The sequence below is a fragment of the Callithrix jacchus genome, chromosome 13, assembly GCF_049354715.1.
Source record: "Callithrix jacchus isolate 240 chromosome 13, calJac240_pri, whole genome shotgun sequence".
Lineage (NCBI taxonomy): Eukaryota > Metazoa > Chordata > Mammalia > Primates > Cebidae > Callithrix > Callithrix jacchus.
In genome coordinates this window covers 66,528,155-66,552,809 of record NC_133514.1, presented here as the reverse complement: position 1 = coordinate 66,552,809, position 24,655 = coordinate 66,528,155, and the positions used below count along the sequence as shown (strand labels likewise).

Genomic DNA, 24,655 nt, shown 5'->3' with positions numbered 1-24,655 from the left:
CCCTGCTCCCGGGCGGGCCACTTCCGGCCACTGACAGCCGGTCTCGGGGAAACAAGGACCAGCTGGCTGTCTCTTGGGGTCACGTTGCCGGTGTCCGCCAGGGTCGGGCCGCGACTGGGTGTGGCTTCCTTTGGCCCAGGCTCTGCCCTGTCCCCGTACTGCCATCTCCTTCCTTCCTCCTTGGCACCTGAGACAGCCGCTGAATCTAAACTAGATTAGACTTGTGGATCGTAAATAAATAAACAAACTAGGCTCTCTCTGTTTATTCATTGTTTCGTGGCGTAATTCTAAACTGCGATGACTTGGGAGACAGAAAACGGCAGGTTTATAGAGGGAAAAGGGCCTGGAGGGGACAGTCGGAGTTTGTGGTGGTGGTTGTTGCTGGGCGGGGTGTGGAATGAGGAAAATGTGTAAAATGTGTTACATAACAGTGAGCAAAAGTAAGGCTGCATAATAAAAGTTTTGACTCTGTATTTTGTGGAGATTCTAATAAAATGACAGGTAAAAGATAACTAAGCATTGTATTTCACTTAGAATATCAATGCACTGTTCAAAACCTTCCATTAACTCTTTAGTCCTCAAAATTACCCTGAGTGTTAAATTCTATCATCTCTATTTTACTGGTATTGAAACCGAGGCACAGAGAGGTTAAGTAATTTAGTTGAGGTCATAGATAACACGTGGCAAAGCTAATAACGGGTGAACCCAGGAAATCGGTTTGGAAACTGGCCTGGCTGTACATTACGTTTGACTATAAACAATACACTGTCTGTATGTCGTATATTCAAACATTCTAGAAATAGGTACTGAATAGCTGTTTTCCCTAAATCTCAGTTCTGAGTCAGTATCTCTAACTGTCCATACTTGAGAGCCCTGGGTTACTGATCTTAATGATATCTATTAGTACATAATCTTTGCCTCCTTTCCATTCCAGGTGAAAACATGTTCTGAATCCTCCAAACACTCCTACTACAATCAGGCAAACGATAGCCATATGATGGGGTGCAGATGAGTGCTTGGCAAATGTTGCCTATATATGTGAATTGTGTGTGGAACATTAGTGTTCCTTAGTGTTCAAAGGGCTATAATTGGAGTATAAGTAGTTGAAGAAAAATGGGTGTAACTGTTAATAGAAATGGAAATTCTGGTTAAGAAAAAAATAGGAGAGCCCGGGTGTGATGGCTCATGCCTGTAATCCCAGCACTTTTGGAGGCCTAGGCGGATAGATCACCTTAGGAGTTTGAGAACAGCCTGGCCAACATGGTGAAACCCTGTCTCTACTAAAAAATACAAAACTCAGCCAGGTGTGGTGGCACATGCTTGTAATCCCAGCTACTTGGGAGGCTGAGGCAGGAGAAACACTTGAACCCTGGAAGAGCCAGACTCCATCATAAGATAGAAGGGAGGGGAGGGGAGGAGAGGGGAGGGAAAGAGGGGGAGGGGTGGGGAGGGGAGGGGGAAAGAGAAGAGGAGGGAAGAGAATAGAGAAGAGAAGGTTGAAGAATGCAGGAAAGGTGCAGGTCCAAGAGTTTTTAATACTAAGGACTTAAGAGTTTAGACAATTAGTGGTTAAAAGGGGAGAGTAATGTTTCAGATTTGCTTACAAAAAATATAATTCCGAAAGATGTATAAAGGCAGATTGGAAAGGTGAGGTTGGAGACTTGAAAATCCGTCAGGTGGTTGATGAGGAGGTTGCCCAGACTCCCATTGACACTTTTTTTTTTTTTTTTTTTGAGACAGAGTTCTGCTCTGTCACCCAGGCTGGAGTGCAATGGTGCGATCTCGGCTCACTGCGACCTCCACCTCCTGGGTTCAAGCCATTCTCTTGCCTCAGCCTCCAGAGTAGCTGGGATCACAGGTGCCTGCTACCACGCCTGGCTAATTTTTTTGTATTTTTAATAAAGACAGGTTTTGTCATGTTGGTCAGGCTGCTTGCTCAAACTCCTGACCTCAGGTGATCCGCCTGCCTTGGCCTCCCAAAGTGTAGATTACAGGCGTGAGCCGCCTTGCCTGGCCTCTCATTATGATCCCATTTATACGAAAAATCCAGAATAGGTGAATTTATAATGACAGAAATCAGATTGGGGGTTGTTAGGGAATGAGTGGGGAGGGGATAATGGGGAGTGACTGCTTCATGGGTAAGCTTAACGGGGTTTTCTTTAGGGGTGATCTAGGTGGTGGCAACACAACATTGTGAATCTGCTAAATGCTGAATTTTACACTTTAAAATGTTAATTTTATGTTTTGCAAATTTCACATCAATTTTTTTAAAAAGTGACAGATAATGGGCTATTGAAGGATTTTAGAGGTAGAGAAGATGCAGGCAATTCTGAGGTCAGAGGAAGCCATAACAAAGAGGTAGCGAGGTTGAGGTTGGGAAGCTTAACAGACCAGGATAAAAGGTCAGTGTATTGGATGGGTGATCTTCGTGGACCCTAAAATTATGCAGCAAGATGGCAGGACTTGAGGTAGAGTGGAAGAGAATGTACAGTGCCACAGTCTTCAGATGATGTGCAGATTGTACCCAAGAGATTGGTAGATGATGCTGATAAGGAAATGTGCAGGTCTTGATAACGAAATGGTTAGAGACTCAAGAGAGACCTGTCAACCTGAGGGGCCAGGAATAACATTTTGGGAGCTTTTCTGGGGAGAGTGAAGAATGCTGCCCTGACCGGGAGGGAAATGGATAGTTCCGGAAGACACTCAAGTTTTAAACGAGGCGAGAAGCAGAGAGGGCAGGCTTCAAGGACAAGGGAAGTTGATTAATCCCTTGTTATGGAATGGGTTCCCATGGGTTTTGTGGTTTAACAATTTGAATGGTGGCTTATTGACAGTTAAGGTATATACCTGATGTCATCAACTATGTACTCCGTAAAAAGGAAGACAGAAGGACATTCACAACATTTACAAATTCTACATTTATAAATATTGCTAATAGAAAAAATGTGGTTTACCAACAATAGCATTTAGTCCTATGTGATTTAATAGTGAGTTCTTGAATAGGGAAATGGCCATTTTGCCGTCAAGCTGAGTAAGCACAATATTTAGAGGCTTTGGCTCCAGCTCCTACTCCCTGTCTTCTCTGCTGATGAACTCACTGGTTCTCAGTAGGAACAAAACTATTCGAGAATTTGCCCTGTCTAAACACATGAGTCAGCAGATTCTTTGATCTCTACAGAGAACAGAAATAAGGCTCTTTATTTTGTTTTGTTTTGTTTTGTTTTGTTTTGTTTTGTTTTTGAGACAGGGTTTCCCTCTTGTTGTCCAGGCTGGAGTGCAATGGTGTGATCTCGATTCACCACAACCTCCATCTCCTGGGTGCAAGTGATTCTCCTGCCTCAGCCTCCCAAGCAGCTGGGATTACAGGCATGCCCCACCATACCCAGCTAATTTTGCATTTTTAGTAGAGACGGTGCTTCTCGACGTTGGTCAGGCTGGTCTCGAACTCCTGACCTCAGGTGATCTGCCTGCCTAGGCCTCCCAAAGTGCTGGGATTACAGGTGTGAGCCACTGCGCTGGGCAGGCTCTTCAGTTTTTAATGTTGAAATAAGTCCATTCTGCAAATAGCTGTTTCAGGCAATTAACAACTATTTATTGACTACCTAGGATGCCCCAAAGTCCTTTGGGAAAAATAAAGAATTGTTGAGATTGCACTTGGCAAGATAACAATAGTCACACAATAACATTAAATAACAAAACACATCTATCTCAAAGACTGGATGATTTATTTCCAAATGACAGCTATAGACACAAACATGTCAGGATTCATTGTAGGGTAGTGAGATCTGGAAAGGCTGCATGGCACCAAAGTAGGTCATGAAGGTTGGGGAGAAGCTATAACGCTAGTTTGGGTGGAAGAACAGCCTAAGACTAGCCATAGGGGCAGGAAAGCCCGTGTATATAGCTAGTGACTACTGAGTATTTTCATAAGATTACTAGATGAAATATTATGGATATAGTTCAGTTAGGATTCAGCTGGGACTCAGAAGTTTTTAAGCCTAGCTAACCCATTGCCATTTTTAATAACAAATATTTTGTTTTGCTCCTTTTATTGCATAATATCTTTTAAAATGGAGACATAATGATCTGACTATAAGGAATAAATAAAAGTGAAATTATTTTTATTTATTTATTTTGAGACAGAGTCTCAATCTGGTTGGGTGACAGGGCAAGACTCTGTCTCAAAATAAATAAATACAATTTGACCTCCTAGGCTCAAGCAATTCTCTTGCCTCAGCCTCCTGAGTAACTGGTAAGTGTGCGCCACCACACCTGGCTACTAGTTTTTATTTTTATTTTTTGTAGAGATGGGGTTGCACCATGTTGCCAAGGCTGGTCTGGAACTCCTAGCCTCAAGTGATCCTCCTGCCTCGGCCTCCCCAAGTGCTGGGATTACAGGTGTAAAACACCGTGCCTGGCTTCTAACATCATTTGTTAAAAAGTGCTGTTCTTTGTTCATTGGATTGTCTTGTCAAAAGCCAATTGGCCATATATGTGAGGGTTTTCATCCATTGTTCTATATGTGTATCCTTATGCCAGTACCATGTTTCCAGGGTAGCTTTCTAACAATCTCTGAAATTAAGAACTGTGAATCCTTTAACTTTGTTCTTTTTCAAAATTTTTTAACTATAAAGGGCCTCTTTAATTTCCATATGAATTTTAGGATCAGTTAGTTAATTTCTGATCCTAATTTTGATAGGGACTGTATTGAGTCTGTAGATCAACTTGAGGATTATTGCCATCTTAATAATATCCAGTCTTCCAATCCATAAGCACGGGATATTTTTCTATTTAATTAATTTATTTGTTTATTCAATTGGTCTTCTTTAATGCCCTTCAAAAATATTTTGTAGGCCAGGTGCGGTGGCTCAAGCCTGTAATCCCAGCACTTTGGAAGGCCGAGGCGGGTGGATCACGAGGTCAAGAGATCGAGACCATCCTGGTCAACATGGTGAAACCCCATCTCTACTAAAAATATATATATATGTATAAAATGAGCTGGGCATGGTGGTGTGTGCCTGTAATCCCAGCTACTCGGGAGGCTGAGGCAGGAGAATTGCCTGAACCCAGGAGGCGGAGGTTGCGGTGAGCCGAGATCGCGCCATTGCACTCCAGCCTGGGTAACAAGAGCGAAACTCCGTCTCAAAAAATATATATATATTTTGTAGTTTTCAGATAATACATTTTGCATTTATTTTTGGCATTTTCCCTAAGTACTATATTTTTATAATATTTTAAATATAATTGCTTCCTTAGTTTTATTTTCAGATTGTGCATTGCAAGTTTATAGAAATATAATTGATTTTTGTATATTGATCTTGTATCCTTCATCTTGCTGGATTCATTTACTAGTTCTAACAGTATTTTAGTGTATTCTTTATGGTTTTCTATACATGAAATTTTGTCTTCTGTATTAGAAATAGTGTTATTTCTTCTTTTGAAATCTGGATGCCTTTTATTTTATTTACTTGCCTTGTTGTCCTGTCTAGAGCCTCCAACACAATGTTGAATAGAAGTGACAAGGTGGTTGTTCTAGTTTGGTTTCTGATTTTAGGAAGGAAGGCACTCTTCTTTCATCATTAGCTATAATGTTAGACTGTGGGTTTTTATAGAAGCCTTTTATGATACTGAGGAAGTTCTCTCCTATTTCTAGCATCTGAACGCTTTTATTGTGAAGGGGTGTTGAATTTTGTCAAATGCCGTACCTATTTCTAGGGATCCTTTATTATATAAATATAAGAAATTTTCCTTTAGTATGTTGATATTGTGTATTATGTTAATTTGTTTTTGCATGTTAAACCAACGTTACATTCCTGGGATAAGTCCCATTTGGTCAAGCTGTATATACCTTTTTCGTGTTGCTGAATTCCTTCTGCTAGTGTTTGATTGAGGATTTTTGCATCTATATTCGTAAGAGATATTCACATTCTCTTTGTTTTTTGTTTGTTTGTTTGTTTTTCGTTTTGGGGACAGAGTCTCACTCTGTCATCCAAGTTGGAGTGCAGTGGTGCGATCTTGGCTCACTGCAACCTTTGCCTCCCGGGTTCAAGTGATTCTCCTGCCTCAGCCTACAGAGTAGCTGGGATTATAGGTGCATGCCACCACACCTGGCTAATTTTTTATTTTTAGTAGAGATGGGCTTTCACCATGTTGGCCAGGCTGGTCTCGAACTTCTGACCTCAGGTGATCCGTCTGCCTTGGCCTCCCAAAGTGCTGGGATTACAGGTGTGAGCCACCATGCCCCGCCATTCTCTCTGTTTTTTTTTTTTTTAAGGGCGATTTAAGGAGTTTCAAAATGTATGCTTCTGCTTCTGCCATTTCTTGAGAATTCTGCGTGTTGTCTATCATAAAAATTTATTATTAAAAAAATTTATGAGGGGAAAATCCCACTAAGCATTATTTTATCCAACCTCCCCTCTTTTCTCATTCAATAAACATGTATCAAGCATTTATGAATATATTATCAAAAAATAAATTAGTAATAATGACCTTTGGTCTCAAACATCTCAATTAATAATACAAGTAAATATTTTCATGTGTATAGAAACTTTACCTCAATCTCATATTAACAGCTGTGGGTTGTCAATGTAAAATGTGCTGATTTTGTTTTGTGGAACAGAATTATACAGCTTTGGAAAAATCAATACCTCAGTCAAGATCTATTAGTACTTTTGTTGCTAATGTCAATATCAATTTTCATGACTCACTGTTGTGGTTGTTCCTGGTTGGTAAGCAAAATTTGTAAAAGAAAACAAGTTAGGCAATGATTAGGAAATAGTAAGGTCTGAATTAAATTTGTTCTTCTACTAAAAGAGCTCAGAGAAATCTCAGATAAATACCAACCATTGATTTCAAGCAAATTCTACAGGGCAAAAATTTTCTTTGTAAGGACTATTTAGCTCTGATAAGTTTCCTAAAGTAACTTCAAGGAAAAAGAACTCTTTATCTGATTTATACTTTATGCTGTTTTTCTGATTTAAGCTGTATTTATCTTTCTCAAAGATTTATTTATCTTTGATGTAGAGACTATACATGCGGTGTTTGCTTGGGTGATATAGTTTGATAAGTAGTTTACTTAGGGAAACAAATAGTTCTTTATTTGCTGGCTATCCAATCTCTAAATAATTTTCTAAATTTTAATCATATAACTAAAGAAGTCTAAATTCTCTTAGATGCAGTGATTGTTTGTGGATAGGCATTTGTCCTGAGATGGTCTAATTTTAAGGAACCACAGTCTTGTTGTTTGTTGAATGCGGGGAGAGAAATTCACTCTCATTCTGAAGCTGAATGAGCTACAAGTAGCCCTGGCCACTCTGGCCGCAGTAATCATGTGAGAACCCAGGCACCCTGGATAGCAGAGCCAAGAGTAGGAAGAAACTAAGTTCTTGGTTGGTGACCATTTAATTTATCACCCAGAACAAGACACTTGTAGGAATGAAAGGGATGCCATTAATAATTATGCTAAGACAAAAGCATAAATCAAACGTGTTTTGGGCAAATCAGGATCTATGGTCGCCCTAGTTCTTGGTGATACCCCAGATATTGTTGAATACTTGGACCAAACTATACTTGAAGCCTGATCTATCTGGACTTTTATTTTTCTTCTTTTCTTTCAGTCTTTCTTTCTTTCCTTCCTTCCTTCCTCCCTCCCTCCCTCCCTCCCTCCCTCCCTCCCTCCCTCCCTCCCTCCCTCCCTCCCTCCCTCTCTCTCTCTCTCTCTCTCTCTCTTTCTTTCTTTCTTTCTTTCTTTCTTTTTCTTTCTTTCTTTCTTCTTTTTTTTTTGACAGAGTCTCGCTCTGTAGCCAGACTGGAGTGCAGAGGCAAGATCTCAGCTTACTGCAACCACCACCTCCCGGGTTCAAGTGATTCTCCTGCCTCAGCCTCCCAAGTAGCTGGGACTACAGGCATGTGCCACCACACCCAGCTAATATTTGAATTTTTTGTAGAGATGGGGTTTCACCATGTTGGCCAGGATGGTCTCGATCTCTTAACCTCGTGATCCGCCCACCTGGGCCTCCCAAAGTGCTGGGATTACAGGTGTGAGCCACCACGCCTGGGCTGGACTTTTCAATTACATGAACCAATGTATTCCTATTATTTAGGCCAGTATGTGTTAGAAGTTCTTACTTACACTAGAAAATATCCTAACTGATACAGTTTCTCAACTTCCTTTCAATTTCTTCTCTGTTTTGAAGGCATTTGAATTTCTGGGTATATCTGGAAACCTTTCATCACATACATTTATACATACCGCTCAAATGGCATTTCTGCATTTGATTGAAAACCAATTTCACATTCTGCCTATTTTTTGAAACTTTAAAATAAAATTAAATAACTACATATTGCAATCTTATATTAGAATGATTAGATTTTAGCTGGACGAGGTGGTTGACACCTTTAATCTCAGCACTTTGGGAGGCCAAGGCAGGTGGATGGCTTGAGTCCAGGAGTTTGATACCAGCCTGGGTGACATGGCAAAACTTAGTCTCTACAAAAAATACAAAAATTAGCTGGGCATGGCAGCATGTGCCTGTAGTCCAGCTACTCAGGAGGCTGAGATGGGAGGATTGTTTGAGCTCGGGAGGCAGAGGTTGCAGTGAGCCAAGATCACTGCACTCCAGCCTGGGTGACAAATCAAGACCTCATCTCAAAGAATTAAAAAAAAGAACTATTAGAGTTCTTTGATAACAATATATAAGTGAGATTAAACTTAATATCATATAAATACCTTTAATTAGGAACTGAATTTGTATACTCATTACTTTTTAGGCAACACTGTACAAAGGCTGGACAATAGCGAAACAAAGCAATAAGAACTTTGCCAACAAAGTTCTTTCAACTTTCAAAGAAGTTTACCAACAAAACTGTTTCTGGCAATGCAATTTTAGTTCCTCATTTGTGGTAGTTGTTATCCTCTTAATAGCAATATCCTGTGAGGTTGTTTGATGCCCATGTGGCAAGTTGGTGACTGTAGGTGTCTTTTGTGTTACGGATTCCATCGCTTTTTGGTATTATATGTGTTCCATGCTGCTTAACATTTTTAAATCCCAGTCCTACATTACTTCATTGATGCCTTCATTCAGTTGATAGATTCCTTCACCATGAATGTATTAGCGTACCTAGTTTGTGTAAGGCACTGAGCTAAGCATAGGGGTGCCTATGCTCTCCAAGAGTAGCCATGTGGCTGTGGAGAGAGGGTATGCAACACCCTGACTTTAACACAGCTTCTTTTAATTTTCCTACTTTTTTTGAGACAGGGTCTCACTCTGTTGCCCAGCCTGGAGTGCAGGGATGTGATATCAGCTCACCACAACCTCTTACTCCTGGGTTCAAGTGATTCTTCTACCTCAGATTCCCAAGTAGCTGGGATTACAGGTACACATCACCGTGCCCAGCTAATTTTTTTTATTTTTAGCAGAGATGGGGTTTCCCCATGTTGGCTAGACTGGTCTTGAACTCCTGACCTCAGCTGATCCACCCATCTCGGCCTCCCAAAGTGCTGGGATTACAGGTGTGAGCCACCACACTCAGCCTAATACAGCTTCTTAACTGTTGTGGCTGGGCAAGAGTTACAGGAGTTTCTCCTCAACTTTAGGGAGGCCTGGACAGCATTTAAGACTCTAAGCAGTGTCAGCAATTTAGCCAGGGGCTCTGAACAAATACTACAATTTTCTTCGTGAACCACAATGTAGAAAAAAATGTAAGCTGCTAATTATTGTAACAGGTATTAAAAAGTAGTAATGGAAAAGAGAGGAGAATAAGTTCTGCCTGAAGTGCGTGAGAAGAGCTGGACCTAAGTAGGATTCCCACAAGCAGATAGGACAGGGAAGTAGAAAGTAACGATTAAAAAAAAATACACACATGCTGTGATTCTGCAATCTTCCTTTTGGGAATCTATTCTACAGAAATTAAATCAGCAGGAGGTAAAGACATATGTACAAAGATGTTGATTATAGCCTTGTTTATTGTAGCAAAAGACTATAAACAACATAATTATGTCAACCGCAGAATGGTTGAATACATCATGGTATATCCATACTATGGAATGCCTGCAGCTTTTAAAAAGAATTAAATCTGTATGTGTTGACCTGTAGTTGTAAAAGTAAGTGGTTTAGCAATGTGAATAGCTAGATCCATTTTTGTGAGGCAACAACTTAAAAATGGGTATATGTTGATCTATGAATACAAAGGAAGCTGTAGAAGAATGCACCATCCTGTTAATATTGGTTATGTGGGTAGTGGTTGTTAACAGTGTGGTATTGGTTTAGTATTTGTTCTTTTATAGATCTCTATTCTATTGGTCTTGTTACAGTGATTTTTCTTTTTGAGACAGAGTTTCGCTTTTGTTGCCCAGGCTGGAGTGCAATGGTGTGATCTCGGCTCACTGCAACCTCTGCCTTTCAGCCTCAAGTGATTCTCCTGCCTCAGCCTTCTGAGTAGCTGGGATTATAGGCATGTGCCACCATGCCCGGCTAATTTTGTATTTTTAGTACAGATGGAGTTTCTCCGTGTTGGTCTGGCTGGTCTTGCCGACCTTAGGTGATCCACTTGTACAGGTGGATATAACAGGTGGCCCACCTTGGCCTCCCAAAGTGCTGGGATTACAGGTGTGAGCCACCGCATCCGACCACAATGATCTTTTAAAATTGCCATTAAAGATTGGTGTTTTGGAGAGGGAGACAAGCCCTGGGACAAGAGTGATGGGTGAGAACTGAGCACAGGCTTGTGAAGGAGCCCCCTTGTGAAGTGTTAAGTTCTTACATGATTTTATTTCTATGGAGAGGAAATTGTAGTGCATTTGAAGCTTCATCTCCTCTCTTCCTGCTCTGTATTTTTTTTTAAATAACCCAATGTATTAGTCTGTTTTCATGCTGCTGATAAAGACTTACCTGAGATTGGGTAAATTATAAAGAAAAAGAAATTTAATGGACTCACAGTTCCACGGTGCTGGGAAGGCCTGACAATCATAATGGAAGGCAAAAGGCACGTCTTACATGGCAGCAGGCAAGAGAGAAAAAATGAGAGCCAAGGGAAAGGGGTAAAACCATCAGATCTCATGAGACTTATTTACTATCATGAGAACAGTATGGAAGAAACTGCCCCTATGATTCAATTATCTGCCACCGGGTCCCTCCCATAACATGTGGGAATTATGGGAACTATGATTCAAAATGAGATCTGGGGACACAGCCAAACCATATCACCTAGTCTCAGCAGAGAAAGTTATATCCACCTATACAAATGGTTTGATGGAGACTGTGGGAGAAAGGGGAGGGAAGGGGTGACCAGCCCACCTCCATCTCTATGCTGGTCCCCTCGGCAGACCAACCATCAGTCCCAGGAAGAGGCCTGTGGAAAAGTGAGCAGAGTCAAAGGACAGTGGAGGCTGGGGAGTGGCTTCAAGGGTACAAGCCAAAGTCATTCCTTCCTCAACGCTGGAGGGAGCAAAGAAAAACAAGGCATGCCTCTGAAAAACAGAAAAATTGCCTAAGGGTTGATGTGCCCTTTTCCATCCACTGCTCTAGCACCAAGGGCTGGGGGGACTTTTGCTGTGGCTTACAAGTGATGGTTTCCCTGTGTGCGCAGTGTTTCTGAAAATCTCTGCATTTCTACAGGCAGAGAACACTGGCACTTCTTGCTACTGTCCAAGTCCATCAATAGGTTTTCTTGTATGTTTACTAATATTCGCCAGAAGCCTCATGAGTCTAATTTTCCACCCTACAGACTAGAAACAGGAATAGGGGCTGTGCTTGAAACTCTACTTTGGGAAAGGGATCTTATTTTATAGAAATGTTAACACAATGGAATGACTTTACTTAAATACAAACAAAACAAACTAACTAAAAAGACCTATCCTCAATTCCAGTTCTTTCCTCCTTCACCTTCCTTCTTTTAAATTAACATTTATTGTTGTTACCTTTTTTTTGCGTCATTTACCAGAGCACTACAGACTCAGCGGAGAAAATTGGGAAAATACAGTAAAGCACGGGTAACATTTTGGTTCCATCGTTTAGAGACAGCGATGAATATTTTTCTTTCAGAGCCGGAGTTTAACTCTTGTCACCCAGGCTGGAGTGCAATGGCGGGATCTCCGCTCACAGCAACCTCCTCCTCCCGGGTTCAAGCGATTCTCCTGCCTCAGTCAGTTGAGATTACAGATATGTGCCACCACGTCGTGCTAATTTTGTATTTTTAGTAGAGAAGGGCTTTCTCCATGTTGGTCAGGCTGGTCTCAAACTCCTGACCTCAGGTGATCCGCCCGCCTTGGCCTCCCAAAGAGCCACCACGCCCGGCGAACATTTTTCTTTAAACAGTGATGGGGTATTGTGAACTGGGGTATGCTTTTTTCTTTTTCTGCCACTTTCTACTTTTTAAAAGAAGGATGGCCGTCCGACCTTCCTGTACTGGCGGTCACAGCCAGTGCCATCCTAGGTTGCAGACACAGCGCCGGCTGGATACCGCCCTGCGCATTCCCAGGCTACAGGGCCTTCCCGGGCGCGGCCCCTTTAAGGAGGCAGACGCCGGGGGCGGTCCCCACGCTGATTGGCGGAGCTCGGAGCCACGTGGCCGTCTCGGGGCGGCTGTTGCTGCTGCAGGGCTCCGGCGGGGGTCAGGGGGTTCGGGAAGGCACCGCCGGTCCCCGGGAAGGGGACGAGTTGACAGATGTGCGTGAGGAGGTCCCTGGTCGGCCTCACCTTTTGTACCTGCTACCTGGCTTCTTACCTCACGAACAAGGTGAGGGGGCGGGCGCTGGACGCAGCGATTGCACGTGGGAGGCTTGAGCCGCAAAATCTGCCTGTGACAAACCGAGCCTCCTACTTTCTACCTCATTCTTCCCGGTAGCGATCGAGAGCGAACCACCTCCGTAAGGGATGATGCTCTTTTAGAAATAGGATTTGCCGGCCTGTACTGTCCCGGTTTCCTGCACTGTAAAGCTCGGCACATCTCCTGGGAAACAGGATTTTAGGGCTGCCCATTTTCTGGGAACTTGGTTTGGGGCTGTGTGGACTAGTTTTAAGAGAAAGCAAGCAATTGGCTCCTGCTTCCCCCTGGGAGGAAGAGTCAGAAGAAATCTGACACATCTTGCCTTTTTTCTAAGCAGGCCTGTGTCCCAGAGTTCCATGAGGTTCCAGAAGCCTTCAAATGGAAGAGATTAAGCCATCTCCCCCTCACACTGCTGAATCCCGAATCAATTTTTTTTTATGTCTCCATTGTAAGCACTTAAGGGGTTTCTCATGGAATTATTGTTATTATTATGAGAGGAAATCTTGCTCTGTCACCAGGCTAGAGTGCAGTGGCACTACCTCGGCTCCCTGTAACCTCTGCCTCCCGGGTTTAAGCAATTCTCCTGCCTCAGCCTCCAGAGTAGCTGGGACTACAGGCAAGCGCCACCACGCCAGGCTAATTTTTTTATTTTTTAGTAGAGACTGGGTTTTACCTTGTTGGCCAGGATGGTCTCGATCTCTTGACCTCGTGATCCTTCCGCCTCGGCCTCCTAAAGTGCTGGGATTACAGGCGTAAGCCACCGCGCCCGGTCGGAATTGTTATTTTTAAAATAAAATGTACATTTAATTTTAGGTTTAAACTAATGACATGAAATCATGAAGCCCTTTTGGTGAGGAGGCAGAGAAGCAGTAATACCAGGTTTGGGGGTTTATTTTGCAAAGAGAGGGAAGCTGACTTTGGGTTTGGTACCACGCAGAGAAATGGTGGAACCAGTAGGACCCATTGGGCGTGGCTGGGGCATCACCTGCTGGCCTGGACTTTGGGCTGGCTCCAGCCAAAGTGGGAATACAGAGTGCAGGACACCTGGCCCCACTGTGGGGTCTCTACTGTGGGCTTCCCCCGCTGCTCTCCCCCTTTCCTCTCCCCTCTCTTGCTCTCTGGAAAAGAACCATCAACAAACAGCATTTCTTTCTACCTCCTCTCCTGCAGTGAGTGCCTCTCTTTATATATCCAGAGGATGCTCCCCAACCCCCTTTCACTCTCCAGTTTATTTTTATTTTTGAGATGGAGTCTTGCTCTATCACCCAGGCTGGAATGCAGTGACGTGATCTTGGCTCACTGCAACCTCCACCTTCTGGGTTCAAGTGAGTCTCCTGCCTCAGCCTCCTGAGTAGCTGGGGCTACAGGTGTGTGCTACCATGCTGGGCTCATTTTTGTATTTTTAGTAGAGATGGAGTTTCGCCATATTGGCCAGGCTGGTCTCTAACTCCTGACTGCAGGTGATCCACCCACCTCAGCCTCCCAAAGTGTGAGGGATTACAGAAGTGAGCCACTGCACCCGGCCTCCAGTTATTTTTAGTTATGGCAATAAGCCTCTGAAGGTCCATAAATGCAGCCTTCCTGGGAGGCAGTGATGGGTTTTACTTACTGGCTCCACTTACTTGGCCTTTGGAACCTTACTCTTTCTTTTTTTATTTTATTTTCAAGATGGAGTTTTGCTCTTGTTGCCCAGGCTGGAATGCAATGGTGTGATCTCAGTTCATTGCAACCTCCGTCTCCTGGGTTCAAGTGATTCTCCTGCTTCAGCCTCCCAAGTAGCTGGGATTACAGGCATGCACCACCATACCCTGCTAATTTTGTATTTTTAGTAGAATGGGGTTTCTCCATGTTGGTCAGGCTGGTCTCAAACTCCTGACTCAGGTGATCCACCCACCTCAGTCTCTCAAAGTGCTGGGATTACAGGCGTGAGCCATCCCACCCGGCCTGGATGTACGTTTTCATTTGTGGCACTTTTATAAAATTTATTGGAGCCCCAGGGTATTTTATAAAGTTTTGCTTGTTTTTTGAGATAGGGTCTTCTCTCACCCAGGCTGGAATGCAGTGGTGTAATCATGGCTCACTGTAACCTCTGCCTCCCAGGCTCAAGTGATCCTCACACCTCAGCCTCCCGAATAGCTGGGACTACAGGTGTGCACCACCATGCTTGGCTAATTTCTGTATTTTTTTTGATAGAGACAAAGTTTCGCCATGTTACCCAAGCTGGTTTCTAATTCCTGGGCTCAAGTGATCTGCCCACCTTGCCTTGGCCTCCCAAATGCTGGGATTGTAAGTGTGAGCCCCTGTGCCCAGCCAACAAATTTAATCAAAACAATACTTTCCATATGCATAATGCATTTAGATGTTAGATGAAATTAAACCAAATTGTTTCTTCCCAGGAGTGGATAATCTGAATAATCAAACTCACAGCTGACCAAGGGCGCTGAGAATGTAAATACAATGGTTTGGAATGCTTTGGCTTGGGGATGTGGGAAGTGTCAGAGCTAGTAGAAAGAGTAGGTCAAAAACAGCAGAAGGCAGGAAAGAAAGGGAGAAGGAGGAGATTGTCTGCAGAGGGAGGAGGAGGTGGGCTCAAGAGTGGAGTAGAGAGACAGGAGAATCAGGTAGGGGTGCCAGTAATGGTTGAACATTATGGGACTCTGGTGAGGAACTTTTTATCTCTTAAAAGCTTGAACCTTTTATGGCCATTATTTCATCTTCTCAACCAGGATGGTGGTGCTCCCTTCTGGCAGCCAAGGCTGGGTGGGTCAGCTTGGACCAAGTAGAGGCCAACTGGGAAGAAATCTACAATGGACACCCCATGAGCAGATTCTGTCTATTATGAGCATATTCTACTCTAATGTGGCAGAGAGCATGTAATTTCTTTGCCACATTAATTTTCTTTGAATTAGTGAAGTTTTTGTGTGTGTGTGTGTGTGTGTCTAAAGTAGAGGATACTCTCTTCTAGCTTTTGAAGCCTCTGTTTTAGTTAATTTCCATACTTCTTTGTGTGATTTTCTCCTTCAGGCTGTTCCCCTATTTATTTGAAGAAGGGAAATTTTTTTTTTTTTTTTTTTTTTGAGAGGGAGTCTTGCCCTGTCACCCAGGCTGGAGTGGAATGATGTGATCTCGGCTCACTGCAACCTCCGCCTCCCGGGTTCAAGTGATTCTCCTGCCTCAGCCTCCCGAGTAGCTGAGATTACAGGCTTTAGCCACCATGCCTGGCTAACTTTTGTATTTTTTTTTTTTTTTTTTTTTTTGAGACGGAGTTTCGCTCTTGTGACCCAGGCTGGAGTGCAATGGCGCGATCTCGGCTCACCGCAACCTCTGCCTCCTGGGTTCAGGCAATTCTCCTGCCTCAGCCTCCCGAGTAGCTGGGATTACAGGCATGAGCCACCATGCCCAGCTAATTTTTTGTATTTTTAGTAGAGACGGGGTCTCACCATGTTGACTAAGATGGTCTCGAGCTCTTGACCTCATGATGCACCCGCCTCGGCCTCCCAAAGTGCTGGGATTACAGGCGTGAGCCACTGCGCCCGGCCAACTTTTGTATTTTTAAGTAGAGATGGGTTTTCACCATGTTTGTATTTTAAGTAGAGACGGGGTTTCACCATATTAGCCTGGATGGTCTCAATCTCCTGACTTCGTGATCTACCCACCTCAGACTGCCAAAGTGCTGGGATTACAGGTGTGAGCCACTGCACCCTGCCAAGAAAATTCTTTTTTTAAAAAATCTCGTACAGCTCATTCTGACCCCCTTCTACTGTTTGAACGAATGGTATTTGTTAGAAGTTTGAGGCCGCAAGTGTGCTGTCAAAGGAAGCTGCCCTAGGTAGGGAGGGAGGAGGAAGCACCACACCCTTGGGCTCTGGCTTCGTGGCTTGGGCTGGCCCAGGCTGATGACATGTTCCTCTGTCCTTTGGGAGGTTCCAGCTATAATCAGGCCCTAGGCAGCCAGCTGTCCTTCCCCTTATAGAAATTGAGACTTCAGCTCAGAGGCAAAGTTCATTTCGATTCTGGATAAGCGGTTGGCATCTGTAAAATATAAAGAACGTATTAATAAGAAAAATACTAAAACCTCAGTGAAAATAAATGGGTAAAAGGCATAAGTAGACAATGCACTGAAAAAAGAGATATGAGGCTGGGCACGGTGGCTCATGTCTGTAATCCCAGCACTTTGAGAGGCCAAGACAGGTGGATCACCTGAGGTCAGGAGTTCGAGACCAGCCTGGCCAACATGGCAAAACCCTGTCTAACTAAAAAATACAAAAATTAGCTGGGTGTATGTAGTAGCACGTGCTTGTAATCCCAGCTACTGGGGAAGCTGAGGCAGGAACATCACTTGAAAAAAGAAAGAGAGATACGGGTGTTTTTGTTAACTTTCACATGGCCTCACCCACTTTTTGGGGGGTTTATGACCTTTTTCTTATGAGCTTTTTTTTTTTTTTTTGAGACAGAGTCCCGCTCTTGTTGCCTAGGCTGGAGTGCAGTGTCGTGATCTCGGCTCACTGCAACCTCTGCCTCCCGGGTTCAAACGATTCTTTTTCCTCAGCCTCCCGAGTAACTGGGACTACAGGTGCACGCCACCATGCCCAGCTGGTCTCAAAAGCTTGACTTCGTGATCTGCCCGCTTCAGCCTCCCAAAGTGCTGGGATTACAGGCATGAGCCACCATGCCTGTCAGGCCCAATCACTTTAGTGTGACTTGGGAGGTCATTTGTTTGCCCAGTTTGTGATTTTGGTGGGAATAATGGCCTTTTTGAAACTTAACATGTGGTTATATTTCTTTAACAGAAATTTCTTTGATTATATGGTTTGTCAGTTTTCTATCATTTGAAATGTCCAATAATCTGCTGTTTGTTTTTCAGTATGTCCTGTCAGTCTTGAAATTTACCTACCCTACATTATTCCAAGGGTGAGTATCTTTTCTGCTCTTTATATACATTTTTAGGAAATGTCCAATTAACATCGTTCTTTGAAATCGTTTTAATAACTGCACGGAGTTTTTTGTTGTCAAATAGATATCTTGTAAGATATTTAGCCACGTTATTAACAGACATTTAAGTTTTGTTCGATTTTGGGGATATGAAAACAATGTTACCAGACATTTTTGTGTTAAATTCTACCAAATTTCCAATGATTTCTTTGGGATTGATTCCTACATAAGAAATTTGGGTTAGGCTAGACATGATGTCTCATTACTATAATCTCAGCACTTTGGGAGGCTGAGGCAAGAGGATTGTATGAGGCTGGGAGTTGCTATCCCAAAGGATAGCAAGGCCCTGTCTCTACCAAAAAAAAAAAAAAACCCAAACTGGCTAACCATATGCCAAAAATGAAACTGGACCCCTGTGTCTTACTATATATAAAAATTAACTCAGGATGAATTAAAGACTTAAATGTAAGCTCTCAAACTCCAAAAATCCTAGAAGAAAACCTAGGAAATACTTTTCTGGACATTGACCTAGACAAAGAATTTATGATGAAAGCAAATGCAACAAATACAAAAATTGACAATCAGGACCTTATTAAACCGAAGACTTTCTGAACAGCAAAAGGAACTATTAACAGAGTAAACAATGTTGCAAACTATGTATCCAACAAAGGACTAATATCCACAATCCATAAGGAATCTAAACAAATCAACAAGAAAATAAAACAAATAATTCCTTTAAAAGTGGGCAAAGTCCACAAATAGACACTTCTCAAAACAAGAAATGCAAGTGGCCAACATATGAAACATTGCCTGATATCACTAATTGTCAGAGAAATGCAAATCAAACCATCATGAGATACCATCTCATACCAGTCAGAATGGCTAAAAGTCAAAAACTGGCTGTGAGTGGTGGCTCATGCCTGTAATCCCAGCACTTTGAGAGGCCAAGGTGGGGGGATCACCTGAGGTCAGGGGTTCAAGATGAGACTGACCAGCATGGTGAAACTTCGTCTCTACTAAAAATACAAAAAAAACCTGTCTGGGCATAGTGCCACATGCCTGTAATCCCAGCTACTGGGGAGGCTGAGGCAGGAGAATTGCTTGAACTTGGGAGGAAGAGGTTGGAGTGAGCTGAGATTGCACCATTGCACTCCAGCCTGGATGACAAGAGTGAAAATCTGTCTTAAAAAAAAAGGCAAAAAATAATATGTTGGCAAAGTTTTGGAGAAAAGGGAATGCTTATACACTGTTGGCAGGATTGTAAATTAGCTTAGCCCCTATGGAAAGCAGTTTGGAGACTTCTAAAAGAACAAAAAATAGAATTACCATTTGACCCAGCAATCCCATTACTGGGTGTATACCCAAGGAAAATAAATTGTTCTACCAAAAATATACCTACGCTCATGTGTATTTTATCACAGCACTATTCATAATAGCAAAGACATGGAATCAACCTAGGTGCCCATCAACTGTGGATTGGATAAGGAAAATTTGGTACATATATATACCGTGAAATACTACACAGCCATAAAAAAGAGCACAATTATGTCCTTAGCAGCAACATGGATGCAGCTGAAGGTCATCATCCTAAGTGAATTAACAGAAACAGAAAACCAAATACTGCGTGTTCTTACATGTAAATGGCAGCCGAACATTGGGTACACACAGACAGAAAGATGAAACAGTAGACACTGGGATTCCCCAAGAAGAGAGTTAGGGAGGGAGATAAGTAAGGATTGAAAACTACCTATTAGGTGCTCTGTTCACTGTTTGGGTCACGGAATCAATAGAAGCCCAAACCAGCATCACGCAATGTACCCATGTAGCAGATCTGCACATGCACCCCTTGAATCTTAAATTAGCTGGGCATGGTGTCTCAGCTACTCCGGAGGTTCAGGCAGGATTGTTGGACCCCAAGAGTTAGAGGCTGCAGTGAGCTGTGATCGTGTTGCTGTACTCTGGCTTGGGTGACAGAGTGAGACCTTGTCTCTAAAAAAAATAAAAATTAATAAATTCGGGTTAAAGTACATGAACATCTTTAGTATTCATCTTGAATATTAACAGATTCTTTTCCAAAAATGTTGTCCCAGTTGACATTGCCACCCAGCCTCCATATGAACATGTCTATAGTATTGTACTCAAACTGTGATTCTCTTTGCTGATTCCATGAGCAAAAGGTATATTGTTTTGTTGTATAATTTTTTAGGTTATTCATCAAGTTGGACAATTTTCTTATGTATGTTATCCACTTGTATCTCGTTTTCAGTGAATTGTCTAGTTGTACCTTTTATCCTTTTATTCTCATTGAGGTTTTAGTGTTTTTCTTATTAATTTAGTAAATTCTTTATATTTTAAGGAGGTCAACCAGTTGTCCATCATGTTTTTGGAAATAATTTTTGCAATTTGTTCTTTGTCTTTTAATTTGTTTATAATTATTTTGATTATTTAAATATTTTTATGTGGTCAAATATATTGTTTCATTCACAATTACTTCCATTTTTTAATGTTTTTTTCTTCTCCATCATCAAACCATTTAGATATTCACCTATATTTCATTAACGCTTTATTCAAGGTTTAATCATTGTCAGTTTAATTTAGTATATGGTGCAATGTAAGGAAATTATCCCTTTCCCAGTAGTTAACAGATTCATACTAGCCTCATGTATAGTATAATTCTTCCTTTTGCCTTATGCCCAAGGGCATAACAATCTGTATATGATTGTTAATCTCATATACAGACGGTCCCAACTTAATAACAGTTGGATGTAGAATTGTTTGACTGTATGATGGTGTGAAAGCAATATGCTTTCAGGAGAAACCATACTCCAGCTTTTGAGTTTTGCTGTTTCCTGGACTAGCAATATGCCATACGATACTCTCCCCTGATACTGGGCAGTAGTAGTGAGTGGTGAACCGCAGTTTCCAGCCACGTGAATGTAAATGTTCTGAACACGTTTATGGTAGGCAAAGCCAAGCTCTGGTGTTTGGTAGGTTATGTGTATTCAATGCTCTTTCAATTGTGACATTTTCGTTTTTTTTTTTCTTTTGAGATGGAGTCTTGCACTATTGCCTGGGCTGGAGTGCAATAGCATGATCTTGGCTCACTGCAAACTCTGCCTCCTGGGTTCAAGCAATTCTCCTGACTCAGCCTCCCGAGTAGCTGGGTTACAGGCATGCACCACTATGCCTGGCTGATTTTGTATTTTTTGTAGAGATGGGGTTTCACTATGTTGGCCAGGCTGGTCTTGAACTCCTGATCTCAGGTGATCTGCCTACCTCGGCCTCCCAAGGTGCTGGGATTATAGGTGTGAGCGACCCCGACCAGCCAATTATGATATTTTCAATGTATGATCAATTTGTTGGGACATAACTCCATTGTAAGTTGAGGAGCATCTGTATAAAGTCATTTTTTTGGCTGGGCGAGGTGGCTCATGCTTATAATTTAAGTACTTTGGGAGGCCAAGGCAGGAGGATCTCTTGAGGCCGGGAGTTCAAGACCAGCTTGGCCAACATGGCGAAACCCTGTCTCTACTAAAAATACAAAAATCAGCCAGGTATGATGGTGAGTACCTGTAGTCCTGCTATTCAGGAGGCTGAGGCACAAGAATTGCTTGAACCCGGGAAGCAGAGTTTGCAATGAGCTGAGATCACGCTACCACACTCCAGTCTGGGCAACAGTGCAAGACTCTGTCCCAAAAATAAAAGATAAAAAATAATAAAGTTGTTTTTCTAGGGTCTCTTTTTGGGTACTTATTTGTCAATTTTCATAATAAGGAACTAGTGCTGAATTGTTTTAATTACTAAACCATTTAAATATGTAGTAGAGCGAGTCAGCCCTCATTCTTCTCCTTCTTTTTTTTGTTTTGGCAGAATTTTGTTTTTTTCCGCCCAGGCTGGAGTGAAGTGATGCAATCTTGGCTCACTGCAACCTCCGCCAGCTGGGTTCAAGCGATTCTGCTGCCTCAGCCTCCTGAGTAGCTGGGATAATAGGTGCCTACCACCGCGCCCAGCTAATTTTGTATTTTTAGTAGAGACGGGATTTCACCATGTTGGCCAGGCTGGTCTCGAGCTCCTGACCTCAGGTGATCCACCTGCCTTGGCCTCCCAAAGTGCTAGGATTACAGGCATGAACCACAGTGCCTGGCTTCGTTCTTAACCTTTTAAAAAAATGTTCATTATATTATCACCAGTATGTTATTTCAGGTGAACTTTATAATACTTTGTCAAGCTCCTCCCTAATACTTCATAGCAAACATGTTTGTTTTTGTAGAGGCGGGCTCCCTCTCTGTCACTCAGGCTGGAATACAGTGGCATGATCATAGCTCTCTGCAGCTTTGAACTCCTGGCCTCAAGTGATCCTCCCAGGATTAAGGCATGAGCCCGGCCTTGTAGCAAAGTTTTAAAGTATCTTCCGTGATTATGTGTATTTTAGTCAATAAAGCTGGGATACTGGTTTCTCTCTTATAGCCTAGCAAGCATTTTCTGGTCCTGGCTATCTTTCCGCATCTCTCAAGGTAGAGGGACTTAGGGACTTTGCATAAGAAAGGGGTGATCTCTCTGCTTGGATTGCCACTCTCCTTGTCCTTGGGTGAGTCAGACTGAATGCACCTCCCCCATAGAGTGTAAGATCTACAAGGCTGGTTGACTTATCCATTTTGTCACTGGAGTATTTCCAGTGCCTAGAACAGTGCCTGGTGCCTGGTAGGATAGAGTAATGTATTTTGCAGATGCGTGGGGCATATCAGTGAAGAAAACAGATCCCTGCCCTCATGGAGCTTGCTATTTAAATTATGGCTGTTCCTTAAATTCACCTGCAGTGAATGGTTATCCTGCATCCGACTGCACAACTCAGAACCTGGGAGTCGTTCTTGTTTTCTTTGTCTCCTTCATCCTCAACATCCAGTTACCCACCAGGGCCTCCTAGACATCTTCAGAATCTGTCCGCTTTCTTCATGCGTGTTGCCCCTTTCTAGGCACCGTCATCTCTCCAAGCTCACCGTCATCTCTATAAAAACTCCTAACTTACTTCTTTGCCCCTAGACTTGCTTCTCTCAGAAACATTCCCTCCCTTGTAAAGAGAGGGAGCTTCCCCAAAGGTAATGACAGTCTCACTCCCATGCCCGGAACCCTTCAGTGAGTCCTCAGTTTGAAGTCCCAGCTCCTTATGATTGATGTGGTCCTTCAGGACCAGCCCTTTCTTTCCAGGGTCAGCTCTTGCCGCCCCCTCTCCAATGCTCCAGTTCAGTCCAGACCAACTGAACTCCGAGAAGCTTTGAATGAAGCCATTGTTTCTCTCACCTCTGGGCCTTTTGCCTTGAACAGTCTTTGGGTTTTTGTTCAAATTTATTTTCTCTAGGCAGTCTTACCCGCTCACTAGACTAAGTTAGTTGCTCTCAAGAGAGTGGCTTATGGTACCTGGTACGCTTCCTTCCAGGGCTTCACACACTTGTTTGTAATTACTGATTAATTACCTTACTTTCCCTGGACTGGGGTTTCTCCACTTGGGAATGACATTCCAGTGCTGACATTTGGAGCTGGAGAATTCTTTGCAGTGGGACTGCCCTTCGCACTGTAGGATGTTTAGCAGCATCCCTGGCTTCTGTCTAGATTCCAGGGGCATACCTTCTGCTCCTTTCCCCAGCTGCAACAACCAAACATTTTTCTAGACACTGCCAAATACCCCCTGGAGGGGAAAATCGCCTGGTTGAGAATCACTGTGCTAGACCAAACTGTTTGAATGCAGGACGCATATTTGGTGTATTTTGCTTGGCATGGTCAGTGAAACGTCACACAGGATATGTGCAAACTGGGTGTTGTAGGCTGAGCAGGTGTCCACCACAGACAAAGAGATGGGAAGAACATTATGGGGTAAGAGGACGGCACACCCAAGCTCCTAGAATCCGACATGACCTGGCATGTTCCCAAGGCTGTGGGCCGTCCTGTGTGGCTAGCATGTGACTGCCCACAGCAAGCAGACAGCAGCTGACCCTGTAGAGGGGCGGGTGCGAGTCCCAGAGACCTTGTGTGTCACACTCAAGTGACTTTGTTCTTTAGGCCAGAGTTCTCAGCTGTAGTGTCGCAACACATGGGTATGTTGTGGTCATAGTCACTTCCTAGGTGAGGTGTCTCAAGTCATTTATAATGAAAAACAGGGTTTTGAAATTTATGAATGACTCACCTAAACTCAAAAAGCAATTAGAGCAAGCCATTATGCCTCTCTTCATTTGGCATTCTGATGTGTTTTCTGCACTGGGAGAAGGAGGGGTGTTTGTGACCTGTGCTGCCGCTGCACTATGCATGCTGGGAGCAGTGTGTCTCAGGTGAGCTTCATGACCCCGAGTCATGAAGAAAACAGGCTGCCAACAGTGTTGGCAGAAAACAGGCTGAGGGTTGCTGCCTGTGGTACCAGGAAGACTCATCTGTTTTTAAAACAAGCAAGTAGCACAATTAAATTCACATTTTAGGATAGACCCTTTGACTGCAAAGTAAAGAATGGATGAAGGGCCACCTCAGAGAGAGGGGGACCAGTTAAGGGAATAATGCTGTGAGCCAGGCATGAGATGATGAGAGCCTGAATTGAAACAGAGGCAGGAGGGTTGGTGGGAAGGCTTCAGATTTGAGTGCTGTTATGGGTATAAATAAAATCAATAGGATATTGTGCCTAGACAAGGGAGGTGAAGGCCGAAGAGGTGAGCTGGGATGCCACCTAGGTTTCTGGTTTGGCTGATTAGGAATAGGGAGGATGATTTGAGGGAGAGGTTCCGGGTGATGATTTAGGCATGTTATCATCGGGAGCTTGGCAGGGAGGAGAGGAACGGGCTGAGGGTTGAAAAGGTACCTGTTGGGTACAATGTACACTATGCAGTTGGTGGCCACTGGAACCCCAAACCTCACCGTTACTCACTATATCCATGTAACAAATGTGCACGTATACCTCCAAATCTACGAATAATAGCAA

General features: G+C 43.1%; 1 protein-coding gene across 10 annotated transcripts in view; it reads left to right on the top strand.

Annotated features, from left to right (window-relative positions):
* Positions 1-12,569: 12,569 nt before the first annotated feature.
* Positions 12,570-24,655, top strand: part of SLC35D4 (solute carrier family 35 member D4) — a 146,305-nt gene continuing 134,219 nt past the window's right edge. For all 10 annotated transcript variants that reach the window (XR_013525805.1, XR_013525803.1, XR_013525804.1 and 7 more), the window contains exons 1-2: positions 12,570-12,735; positions 17,630-17,676. Coding sequence is in view for 7 of the 10 variants with exons in the window: in XM_078347888.1 (XP_078204014.1) it covers positions 12,664-12,735; positions 17,630-17,676 (119 nt within the window). In the remaining 3 variants the exon portion in view is untranslated. The remainder of the gene's footprint in view (positions 12,736-17,629; positions 17,677-24,655) is intronic.